The sequence below is a fragment of the Mirounga leonina genome, unplaced genomic scaffold (assembly GCF_011800145.1).
Source record: "Mirounga leonina isolate KUSES-001 unplaced genomic scaffold, KU_Mleo_1.0 Mir_239, whole genome shotgun sequence".
NCBI lineage: Eukaryota > Metazoa > Chordata > Mammalia > Carnivora > Phocidae > Mirounga > Mirounga leonina.
Genome location: NW_023270624.1, coordinates 720240 through 733354, shown reverse-complemented (window position 1 = coordinate 733354; position 13115 = coordinate 720240). Strand labels below are relative to the sequence as shown.

Below are 13115 nucleotides of genomic sequence, written 5' to 3'. Positions count from 1 at the left end.
CTCTCTCAAATAAATAAATAAAATCTTTAAAAAAAAAAAGAAAACTTTAACAATGTAAAGGACTGGTGTTCCTAAAAAAATGCACATAACCTGGATCTGATGATGCAGAAACATCACGTGTCAGACAAACTCAAATACAAAACAAATGGCTCGGACTCTTCAAAAATGTCAATGCCATGAGACAGATTGAAAGAGACATAACAGGGGCACCTGGCCGGCTCAGGTCGGTAGAGCGTGCGACTCTTTATCTTGGGGTTGTGAGTTCAAGCCCCATATTGGGTGCAGAGCTTACTTAAAAAAATAAAAAAAAAAGGGACATGGCAACTGAATGCCACGTACAATCTGGATCAATCCAGGGTTCGCTTTGCTATATAGGACATTATTAAGTAGGCTCCGTGCCCAAGGTGGGGCCTAAACTCATAACCCCGACAGCAAGAGGGCCATGCTCTGCCGGCTGAGCCAGCGCCGCTCTAAGTACAACAGTTTTACAGAACTCAGAATCTCAGATCTGTAGATCTGGTGTTGTACCAAGGTTAACTTCCTGATCATGATAATCGTACTGTGATTATGTGAGAAATGTTCTTGCTTTTTAAAAATACACATCGAGGTATTTAAAGGGTAAAGGGACATCATATTTCAAATTGACTCTCAAATGGTTAAAAAAAGTATGTATGCATAGAACAGGAACTAGGGTAAAATGTTAACAGTTGAGGAATCTGGGGAAGGGAATACTTTATACTCTTCTCACAGCTTCTCGAAGTATGAAATTATAAATAATAAAAATTATCATAATAAACTTTAAAGGTATACAGGATACTGCACAGAGCAGGGCACATAAATGTGCAATAAATTACAGTTTTCAGATATTTTATACCTAATTTTCAGATGAAGACACAAACTGAGAAGTAAAATAAACTGTCTAAGAAAGACCACTGCAGGGGCGCCTTGGTGGCTCAGTTGGTTAAGCCACTGCCTTCGGCTCAGGTCATGATCCTGGAGTCCTGGGATCGAGTCCCGCATCGGGCTCCCTGCTCGGCGGGGAGTCTGCTTCTCCCTCTGACCTTCCCCCCTCTCATGCTCTCTTTCTCTATCTCATTCTCTCTCTCAAATAAATAAATAAATGAAATCTTAAAAAAAAAAAAAAAAGGAAAGACCACGGCAAACTGGATCTGATGATGATAAACTGGTGATAAGGGCGGGATTCGAACTCGGATCTGTTCCATAGCAGTATTTGTGCTTTCACTGGAATGAGGAAGGCTGAAAATTTCAGCTCTCCCACAGGGGTCTGGATGGCATTCCATGAAGACTGGCTTCAAACCACTCTCCAAGCAGCTCCCTTGCTAGTTTCCTAGCAGAGAAGCCTGACTGGGGCTGGGACCTCACACTTCCAACCGGGCCCCTTGGGTGCACGTTTTGTCTAGAGGGCATCGAACAAGCTAACAAACGGACAAGGTCACCGCCTGTAGGCCCTCCACTACAGGGTGGCACGTTGTCTTGTCCTTCCTGAGTCTTTAGTCACTGAGCTGAAACCTGCTGAGCTCAGTTTGTGCTCACCAATGGAAGTTCTCAGACGACCAGATACCTCTCTTCTATGGGTCCTTTTCCACCTCACTGTCACCCCACGGCCAAGCTTAAACAGGGTTAGGTAATTTGTAATTGACTTATTTTTCTGAATAGATAACACACAGGGAATGAAAGTACGTGAAGGCTCCCAGCTCCCCTTGCCACCGACAACCAGGGCTACCAGCTCAAAAATGCAACTCCGTGACAGTTCTCCAAATTACTAGAGTTAGCCAGATCATATTATGATACTAAGCTAACCATTTACCTAGGATATCCCAAGTGATCACTGTAAAGGTAAATTCCCCATTCAGGCATTTAAAAAAAATCCAGAAAATGATGTATGTAAATATGTTTTCAACATATGGACACGACTGAGGGTCACGACTTTTTTCTTAAGTGAAAAACTTTGTCCTGTGTATGACCACAATAGACATCTCCAAATTACGGCTGGTAAGCATGGATCATTAGAGAGTGCCAGGAGCTCACCTGGTTCCTGTCGCGTGCATTCGTGTACCTGATCTTCTGAATGAAGTAGAATATGAGCCATGCTGAAGAAATAATCATCAGAACAATAAAGGATATTGACACGAAGACTAGAGAGCCACGGCTGAAGTTCTTTGGCGGCATTCGTGTTCCAACAGCTATTGTCATTTGTACAGAGATGTTTTTCTCCAGATAACTCAAAATATCCTTACCCCTCAATTCTGTAATCATGACAGCAATAATATCTCCAGTGCCTGTAATGTAAAATAAATATAGATGCTCAAGTGACCTTTAAAACTTACAGGAACATCACACATATGAAAACGCTGCTTAGAAAAAAGACTACGATTCCTGCTAATAGCAAGGGTCTGCAGATTCTCCTTTTCAAATGGAACGAATCTGCAGTTGGGTACGCTGGCACCAAGTGGGAACAAGAATCTTTGTCGAGTGCTTAAGACTCGGACAAAGTGTAGAAGGACTGCAGTGCTAGGAGCCACATTACCTTGTCTTCCAACTATATTTATAGAACAAAGGATTAAATCAGCCATATGTGACAACAGACAGTATAAAACACAGGATACAACAACATAATGTGATAAAATCACCGCAGGTCTTTACTGTAAAACCTTTTCCATTAAAATGCTCCTTAGGAAAAGGAGAACAGCGCTAGTATTTATAGTACAAAAAGCGCTAGTATTTATAGTACAAAAAATTGGTACTTTTTGCACTACTCTTTCTTAGAAATATCTATGGAGCACCTGTGTGTGCAGAACTAGTACAAGGAACAGAAAGAAGTACAGGATCTGCAGCTTTATAATACCCCCGACATGACACGCATCTGCTAACAGAGCTGCCAAAGCCAAACGCCGTGGTGGTTGCGACCTTCATTAGTAACCAGGGAGACTCCCTCTGGTCTCGCGTCTAGACCTGAGGAGAGGAAGGTTCCTTTCTTGTTTACCCCGGAATCCTTCTGGAAATCAAACCCGCCCTGAGACACGTCCAAGCGTCAACACCCTGGACTAGCTGGGCATCAAAACCCTTCCAGCTTCTAGCAGCTGTCCAGACGTCCTGCCACAGCGACAAGCTACTGAAGGCAACGAACTGCCAGGATGCTAAGTTGCTCCTTGACTCATCCACTTGGTTCACTTACGTAATTTCCAGGAGGAGTACTACCGTCAGCACAAGCTACTCTCTCTCCTGTGGAGAGTGAGATTACTCCTTTCCTCCTCCACAAGGGAAGTCAGTCCCCATCTCCTTTCCAGGAAAAAGGGCAGCTGAGCTATGCCACCCGGCCGCCCGCGGTCGTCCTCCTCAGCTGAGGCTGGTGGCGACGAGCTACCGGGCACACACTATTCCAGCACATTTCAAAGCAAAGACTAAGACTCTGGGGGCCGGAGGAAGGAGAGGAAACGTTTCTATTTCAGGAAAGAGAAAATTAGAACTATTTATCCAAATCTGAATAAGGTCTGCACATCAATGTAAACCACCAAAGCCAAATGAACAAACACCCCACAACTTGCCCTTTCAAAGACTTCCTCAGTGAATACTAAGTATTTGGTTTACGTGTTTACCGTACTTAACTAAAAGAACTACCCTTGTTATCCCAGGCAGTCAAAAGGCCACAGGCAACTGAAAAGAAATTCAATAATTAAAAGTTTCACGAAGAATTTAACCCGGTGGAACACAGACCTTCTGTATTACCTTATGCAAAATCGTGCCAGCCACTTTATCAGAATAGCAGCTTATCAGAATACCGATTTAAAAAAATCCAAAACACAAAAAGAAAACTGCAAAAGTAAAGCAAGCAACAAAGTTAACATCTAATTTATCTTTCTGAAATAAGAGTTCTGGTCAGTGAGTTAAAGAAAAATCATCAAATAATGCTAAACCATTCAAATTTTCCATTTAAGAAACCTGAGGTCTGTGCTTTTGGACTGCTCTTCAGCAGGCAACGGTGTGCGGTGTCGGGTACCGGGCACGGCTATAAAGTAACTGAGACGGATCCCACAAGCGACACATGACAATCAGTCTCATTGCTTTATAATCGCACCAGGTACAAAGGGTTTTAGAAACCAGTTCTGAGGCTTCCTCTTGAAGACTCAAGCTGGGAGAGTAGTAGGGAAGGTAGCCGGGGTAACCGATCCACGCAATTTCACACGTTCAAAGAACACTAAGGAACACCACCTAATTTCAACAGGAAAGCTGTTTGGGAAAAGAAGCGTTTAATTATTTCAACCATCCATTCAACAATATTTATTGAGCACATACTATGATCAGATCAAGGTTCCCTAAAGTTTACCTTTTTTTGTTTTTAAAGATTTTATTTTTAGATGATCTCTACACCCAACGTGGGGCTCGAACTTACAATCCCGAGATCAAGAGTCGCATGCTCTACCGACTGAGCCAGCCTCGTGCTCCCTGTCCTAACGTCCACTTTTTTTAAAGATAGAAAATTTACCTGCTGTGAAATAAGAGAAAACAGATATATTGGTCTACCCGGGTTCCTGGCACAGAGCTCCTAAAACCCTTGGCGATTTCCTAAGTGATAAGAGCATTAGGAGCATCTTTTCTTCTGCTATCTGGTCTTGGATCCTGACACGGAGCTCCTAAATTCTCTGGAACTTCCTGGGTGACAGAAGTCTTTGGTTCTAATGAGATGACTCTCAGTGGGCCATGAGGAGAAGCTTGGAACTTTCAGCCCATGCCCTCCATCCTCTGGGGAGGGGAGAGGAGATAGAGACTGAGTTAATGACTGATCATGCCTATGTGATGAATTCTCCATAAAAACCCCCAAAGTGTGGGGTTTGGAGAACTTCTGGGTTGGTGAACATGTGCAGGGGCTGGGAGGGTGGCAAGCCAGAAGGCCCCTTCCCACATACCTTGCCCTATGCATCTTCAGCTGGCCATTCATCTGTATCTTTTACTATATTCCTTATATTAAACCAGGAAATGTGTTTCCTTGAGTTCTGTGAGCCAGTCTAACAAAGTTTTGAACACTATGAGGGGTTGTGGGAACCCTGATTTATAACCAGCAGGTCAGAATTACAGGTGACAGCCTGGGACTTTTGGTTGGCTTTGAAGTGGGGCAAGGAGGGGGCAGCCTTGGACTTTGGTTGGCCTTGTGGGATTGCTCCATTAACCCGTGGGATCTGATGCGAACTCCAGGCAGACAGGGTCAGAATCCAACTGAATTCTAGGACACCCAGCTGGTATGGCCGACAACTGCTTCATATAGGGGAAGCCCCACACACTGTCACAGAAGCATTCTGTGTGAATAACACAGCTGACACACACAAGAGGGTTTTTTCTTTATACCTGTTCTTGATTATGTGAAAACTACATTTATCCTCAAAGAGCAAAGGAGAATCCAACTACAATTCAATTAAAAAAAAAAAAAAGGCTAAACAAAGTAATGGATAAGTAAAAGGTGTACCTATTAAAAAAAAAAGACCAAAGGAGAATCTTTTTTTTTTTTTCCCTTTTAAGTAGGCTCCACGCCCAGCATGGAGCCCAATGTGGGGCTTGAACTCACAACCCTGAGATCATGACCTGAGCTGAGACCAAGAGTCGGACGCTTAATGGACTGAGCCAGCCAGGTGTCCTGAGCAAAGGAGAATCTTAAAGGGGCTGGAGAGAGGAGCCCAAGCAGGTAGTCTCATCGGGCTAGTAGAGAGGAGGAGACTGCTAGCAGGACAGGGAAGGAGGCTAAGACACTGCTCCTCAAGTAAAGTGAAGAAGAATTACAGCAGGTTGTGAGAATTCTAGTCAAGCCACTAGGTTCTTAACCATTTCTGCCTGTCAATCACTTAGAGAATCTGAGGACAGGCGACCCCTCCTACAAGAAAAGCCCCCATTCTGCTGATCTCTGGAGAGGTTCATAGATCTCCTCACTCCCAACCCCTAAAGCTGATCTGGGCTCAGAGACCCTGATTGAAGGATGCCTCTGCACTTGACTTTTGAAGATCTGAGAAGCCCTGGCCCAGCTTCCGGGGGGTAGTAAGGCCAGAGAAGGTGTAAGCTTCAGGATAACAGTCGGGTTAGGTCAACTAGTGACTGGTAAGAGGTAAAGACTTATTAGACTATAATGATGTAAACACTCCAGGAGAGATGACAGATATTTGGCCCAGGCACCACCACCAACCCAAAGCCTAAGCCCTTGACCAACACTGCTAATTAATCACGGATATAGCCTCAGAATCCCATGTATTTCAACATGCTCAGCAGCCAGGATTAATTTATCAGAGATAACAAGTCAGTAAAAATCAGTGCGATCCCTGCTTTCACCTATTTTCTTAAAACCTTCTCCACTTCTGTTCTTTAATGTGAATCTATGTTTCTACTGTTTGAGTTTGGCTACTTTATTAAAACAATTCTATTCTCTGCCCCCCTCCCGCCTTTAAAAAAAAAATTCCTTCTCCCTTGGAGAATTTTCAAACCCCAGGAGTTTCAAATCATGACGTTTCCTCCTGTAATACTTCAGCACTCTCTCCTAAGAACAAGGACACGATTCATTTATCGCCTTTCAAGAAACTGAACTCTGATACAGGACTGTTCTGACCGAATTCTGCAACTCCCCCTCATTTGTTCATTCCTCCCCACCGGGCGCACCTGCTGACCAACACAGCCCCCCTGGCTTTCACAGGGATTTGTGCTCCAGATGCGGGAGTCCTCTCCCAGCTTCCAGCATGGAACAGGTGGGCAAACCCCAGGGAGCTTCTGTACTCTCTCATCAAGCTGCATGGATCAGGGGCGCCCGCCATGCCTGTGCCTCAGTGAGTCTGCTTGCAAATGGCCTGAGGCCCTCTCCCCACTGTCCCTTCCATGGGCCTCGGTCCTTCTCAGATGTTTATCTGTAACACTCGCGCTTCTTCAAACCCAGTCCTCAGTCTCCTCTGCTTTGACCCCCTTTGAAAGAACTCAAGGGGGAGGAAAAAAAAAGATATGCTACGTTCTTTTAGGAAATGAATACAGCTTTAGTTCTACAGATCTACAGATGTAGACGACAGGTTATATCAATTATAGACATCCTGCTGAGATCTGCCAGTGTTTTTCCAAAGCCTGATTTGTCACGTCACTCTGTCCAAAGCCTCTGATACTTGCCGCAACACGGATGGGCCCAGAGGGTATTATGCTAAGTGAAATAAGTCAGACTGAGAAAGACAAATGCCGTATGATTTCACTCATATGTGGAACCTAAAAAACAAAACAAATGAGCAACCAACAAAAACCAGACTCTTAAATAGAGGGGGTGGGGGATGGGCGAGGTAGGTGAAGGGGATTGAGAGGTACAAGCTCGCGGTGGTAAGATGAGTCACAGAGATGAGAAGTGCGGCATAGGGAATACAGAACTCTGTACGGGGACAGATGACGACCACCCCTGTGGTGAGCACCGAGTCATGTACAGAATCGTCGGACCCCTATGTTGTACACCCAAAACTCAGATCACACTGTGTGTCAACCATACTTCAACAAAAATTAAAGAAAAAAAAAAAAGAAAAAGCCTTTATCCCTTATGTCAACTAAATAAAGTTCAAACTCCTTAACCTGACATTCAAAGCATTTTGGGAGCCAAATGGGCCCAATGGTGTGTGACAGCAGACACTCCAGTACCCAAATGATGCTGCTGATCACAGTGACTGAAACGGTGGCTCATACAGTCCAAGCAGAATGGAGGCATCACGCCCAGAGGAGGAGAACCGGAAGAAAACGGAGCGAGGGGGCTCAAGGACTGGGAAGCTTCAGCAAAACCAAAGGTCAGGAGGAGAGGAGAGGAGAGAAAGGGAAGAAGCATCGGTCAGAGAACAGGACACCAGACTTGAGACCAGAGACGTACCAGTTCTGGGAGACACTGAGGATGGGTTTTAGGTCAGGTGTGCACTTTCCCCGTGGACACGGAGGCTGGCCGGGACGATGGCGTGGGTAAGCCAGCCAGGAGTCAAGGCCTCTGAGGAGCGTGGGGAAGCAAGTGTGTGGAGCACAAGAGTGAAGGGTCAAGTTCCGTCACTGAATCAAGAAAACACCGGCACCATGGCATCTGGGTGGTGCCCACGGTTGCACAACACTGATTAGCTTGAACCTGACTCTCCGGCCACGAGGCTGACATTCAGGAGCTCAATTGTGAGCCACCGAGGGACTCCAAAGTCACGTGATTAATTCCAGAGGATACTCCACTCTCAACAAGAACCAGGGTCTACTAAACCCTCGTTCCTTCAGTCTCAGACCAAGTAGAGCAAAGGGGCTCAATACCCAGAGCTCAAACGTCAGTTTCTGTTCTCATACCATCTCCTGAGTGTAGGCACTCATCATATGATCTGTTTTTTCCACGTCAAAAAAGAAAAGACGGCAGGAGCAAAGGCCCGCACAAAAGAGAAAGCCACTTTCTTCCTTCATCTAGAGGCAGAAATGAAGGGAGGGGGTAACTGGGGAGACAATCATCAGTCAGCAGAGGTCAGAGAATCTTTTAGTTAAGAGAGTTCTTAGGGGTCATCTTCAACACAATACAAGTAACTCCCGACCGGCTGAGGTAGCTAGCTCTATCCACAGGCAGTTTTAAGTATTAGAAAGGTCTTCCTTATAATTAAAATCTTGATTCCTAAATGCCCATTCATGGCTCTTGGTTCTCTTTGCTCGAAAAGCACCACCAAGCAAATAAACTGTATTTCATGTATCAATGGTGTAAAATACCATCAACTGTCAGGTGCATCATTACTGTTACGTATCAAGAAGGAAAAATCCTGCCAATAAACTGTAAGATGTCACCAAATATAACAAACACCCCAACCTCAAGCTGAACGTCCCAGAATGGAGGGAAATTCCTCTCCCATGCAGCAGTCCTTCATTCGGATAGTCCAAGGCCTCTTCTCTGGGACTCCACCTCGGGCTTTTCTCCACACTAACTCCTCCTAGAGCCCCAGATTATTCATTTACAAATATTTTTCAAGACTCTAACACAGAAGAGCTGGAAGTATGGTATAAAAACCTCTTTCCCCCCAAATCATTCAAGAGGAAGTTACTGGCACGATGTGTCATCCCCTCCAAACATTCAGTGTGTCTTCTACAAACAAAAACCATTTATAAACAGAGCACAACCACGCAAACTGGGAAGTGCGTGCTGACACATTACTGCTGCCTAATCTCAGAGTCCATTCAAGCGTCCCCAGTTTCCCAACAACGTCCTAGAGCAGATCGGGATCAGAGCCGCACGAACTGCATTCAGCCGTCACATCTCGTGGCTCTCTGTCAGCCTGGAACAGTCTCTCAGATGCCCCCTGATGTCCCTGACCTCGACACTTGGGAAGATGACATACAGCCCCTCTGTCTGGACGGAGCCGGTGTGTCCGCAGGGCTAGACTCAGGTCATGCACTCCTGGCAGCAACACCAGAAGAAGTGAGGCTGTGCTCTCTTCGGCACGTGCTAGCAGGTGGTGCACAGTGAGGACACAGCCCAATACAGTGGAAGTTCACCCTGATTGAGTGGTTTCCCAAAGGGCTGCTCTCCAGGCATTTCCACTGAGAAGTCACTCTTTCCCCTCTTTGTAACTCCTAAGTATTCTGTGCGGAGGTACTTTGAGACTTGGTAAATACTCCACTCCTCATCAAGATTTCAATACACTTTTACTTTTTAGATTAGTATGAACTCGGGGCGCCTGGGTGGCTCAGTGAGGTGAGCGTCTGCCTTCAGCTCAGGTCATGATCCCAGGGTCCCAAATCAGGCTCTGCTTCTCCCTCTCCCTTTGCCCCTCCCCTCTGCTTATGTGCTCGCTTTCTCTCTCTCTTAAATAAAATCTTATATAAAAAAAAGATTAGTATGAACTCATGTTCCTATATTATTTAATGGGCTAATAAAATCATTACTGTCATTATTCATTTTCATGCTTAAATTCCAAATGGTAAAACACTGTTCACAGATCTTTTCCATCCTGTTCACTTGTGGACAGCAGTTTTTCAATGTTTTTATTAAAATAAAATGTGGGGGTGCCTGGGTAGCTCAGTCGTTAAGCGTCTGCCTTCGGCTCAGGTCATGATCCCAGGGTCCTGGGGTCGAGCCCCGCATCGGGCTCCCTGCTTAGCGGGGAGTCTGCTTCTCCCTCTCCCTCTGCCACAACTTGTGCTCTAATAAATAAAATCTTAAAAAAACAAAACAACAAAATAGATACAATAGGGATGCCTGGGTGGCTCAGTCGTTAAGTGTCTGCCTTTGGCTCAGGTCGTGATCCCAGGGTCCTGGGATTGAGCCCCGCATCGGGTTCCCTGCTCGGCGGGAAGCCTGCTTCTCCCTCTCCCATTCCCCCTGCTTCTGTTCCCTCTCTTGCTGTGTCTCTGTCAAATAAATAAAATCCAAAAATATTAAAAAATAAATAAAATGCTAAAAATGAATACAACACATCCATTATCAAGAGCAGTAGGAGGCTAACCTCTTCCCACATCTGAATATTATGTCCCAAGGATACGGCCCAAGCTTTCAATATGTATTTTGGGAGCCATGGCACACGCTAGGGCATGTAGGGATTACAGGATAGAAGGTTCCCAGGGATTCTCTGCTGGACCTGTTACTTAACCCAAGTCTCCACAAACTCTTGTTACTAAGTTTTTGAACGCATTTGCAGGTTAACTTAATGAATACCTTCTTTCTGTTGTTTCGTGTATTCCAAGATCCACCTAGTTTCATGTCATTTTCAAGTTAAGATACTTACATTTGTATTTTCTTACAAAATGTTTTGTTGTTGTTACATAAATGAACCCATTTATTATAGGCTAGCTATGTTTCAAATGGTGGAGCTTCTGCTGGCCTTTCCACTCCTTCAGTCGTCTGATGGCCGACTTCACTGTGACGGCAGAAGCAGTGCTGTAGGTCCAGGCGCCTCCAGTGACGGTTTTCATGCAGGAGCCACGGTGCCAGATCCCCACGGCTCATCTTTTCATCTTGTTTTGCCACAGAAGGAGCAAGTTTCCTTGGCGTGCTGGCTCATTCCAATCTTCTTCACCATTTTCCTGAGGGAGGCACCCTAACGGGTCCTGTATTTACCCACGATTCCGACCTTCTTGGTGCGTTTAGCCATGTCGCCGCGAACTAGGTCTGAGCCCAGAGAGGAAGACTGCTCTTACAAATTTTTGATAGAAGCATTTTATTTTATTTTATTTATTTATTTATTTATTTTTTAAAAAGATTTTATTTATTATAAAAGAGAGAGAGAATGAGAGACAGAGAGCATGAGAGGGAGAAGCAGACTCCTTGCCGAGCAGGGAGCCCGATGCAGGACTCGATCCTGGGACTCCAGGATCATGACCTGAGCCGAAGGCAGTCGCTTAACCAACTGAGCCACCCAGGTGCCCCGATAGAAGCATTTTAAATGGGAGGAGAGAGAAAGGTTAAGTACTGAGGCATTCCACCCAGAAAAGATACGCACCAAGCACCAGCACTCTAAAAGCCTGCAGACTGTTATTTATGTTTAAGAATCTGTAAGTCCGAGAGCGCTCAGTGAACTCAACAAGAAAATGGATGGTGGGTGGTGGGAGCCAGGCTTCTCAGTCGGGGTGGGACTTTACAAGGGTGGAGGAGGCTAGAATGATCCATGTGGTCACGGATTGGAGCTGGAGACATGGGTATGGACTCGTTCTTAGCTCAATACAGATATGGAAGGTTACATACAGAAGTATTTACAGATACGTGTACATACAAGGGTTGGTATACATACACATTCCCTTGCTCTGTCAGCTGAGAGGGCCCAGACGCAACAAAACCACAACAGTAACGAGCACATTTAATGCCCGGAGTTGGTTTCTAATGCCCTTCTCTGATCAATGGAAACCAGGGTCCCTGGGAGAAAACAGCCGATTCTCGGGCTGGGACAGGAAGTCATACAAGATGAGCCTAGAGCACCTCAGAGCACCAGAAAGGAAGAAAGTGCTCAAAAACAAAACAAATAAAAAACCCCAATACCAATGGTAATGAGTGTATGTCTAAGGACCCGGAGCCAAGAGAAAGTGCTCCCAAGGGCCAAAGATGGAATAGTGTGAGCAACAGAAATAAGCAAAATAGCACTGTGTTCTATCACAAAGTATAAAATAACTATCCACAAGTCCATACTGATATAAATAAATGACTGAATAAATTAAGAAATGGAGAAGAAACAAATCATTCATGCAGAGTAATTCCAAGTAATACTCCCTACTCCTTACGCGTAGGCTGTGCACAGTGGCCTCCTTCTAGAGAGTACCGCATGGACAAGAGAAACAAGGAGCTTCACGGTGGAGAAGCCCGACAAACAGCCAGGTGACAGTGACCATTCATGTTGACAGTGTGGACCCTGTGATGTTCCTCTCAACGCCCCATATCCTCAGTCTAATCACGAGAACGACATCAAATCCCAGTTGAAGAACATGCTACACAATACCTGACCAGGAGTCCTCAAAACTGTCAAAACACAAGGGAAGTCTATAAAACTGTCGCAGCCAGAGACAAAGGAGACACAGGGACCCCCCCTCATGGGCTGGATCCTGGCACAGAAAACGGACATTATGTAAAAGCTAAGGAAATCTGAATAAAGCACGGACGTTGGTTAATGACTGCGTACCTGTGCTGACTGGGTTGCTAGTTATCACACAGGTACCAAACTAACGTTAAGAGGTTAACAGGGGAACCTGGGGGCATTCTTTGTACCGTCTTTGCAATTTTTCTGTAACACCGTTCTAAAAAAAATACAATTAAAAAAAAGACATTATATAAAAGAGAACATCTTTCACCAGGAAGAACAGAGGCTGGAAAACAAAGTAACAACACTTTTTAAAGTGCGGAAAGCGCTGTCAGCTCAGAACTCTGTGTCTATGTCCCTGAAAAGCAATGGCAGAAAAAAGACGTTTTCAGATAGGTGAGTGATGCGAGAACTCATGCCCAGCAGATCTGCACTGGGAGAAAGATGAAAAAGTTGGCCCAGGTCGGGCGGAAAGGACAGCAGGTGGAGGGTGGAACTAGCAGGAGTTACATAAGCCTGTCCCCTTTCCTTCATCGTTCGGCCATTCCCACGCCCCCCCCCCCCCCCCCCCCCCCCCCCCCCCCCCCCCCCCCCCCC

General features: G+C 45.4%; 1 protein-coding gene and 1 pseudogene across 1 annotated transcript in view; both read right to left on the bottom strand.

Annotated features, from left to right (window-relative positions):
- Positions 1-13115, bottom strand: part of RNF130 (ring finger protein 130) — a 70382-nt gene that overhangs the window by 42702 nt on the left and 14565 nt on the right. The window contains exon 4 of the mRNA XM_035029316.1: positions 2050-2300. Within this exon, the coding sequence (XP_034885207.1) occupies positions 2050-2300 (251 nt within the window). The remainder of the gene's footprint in view (positions 1-2049; positions 2301-13115) is intronic.
- LOC118026507 lies at positions 10727-11182 on the bottom strand (annotated as a pseudogene).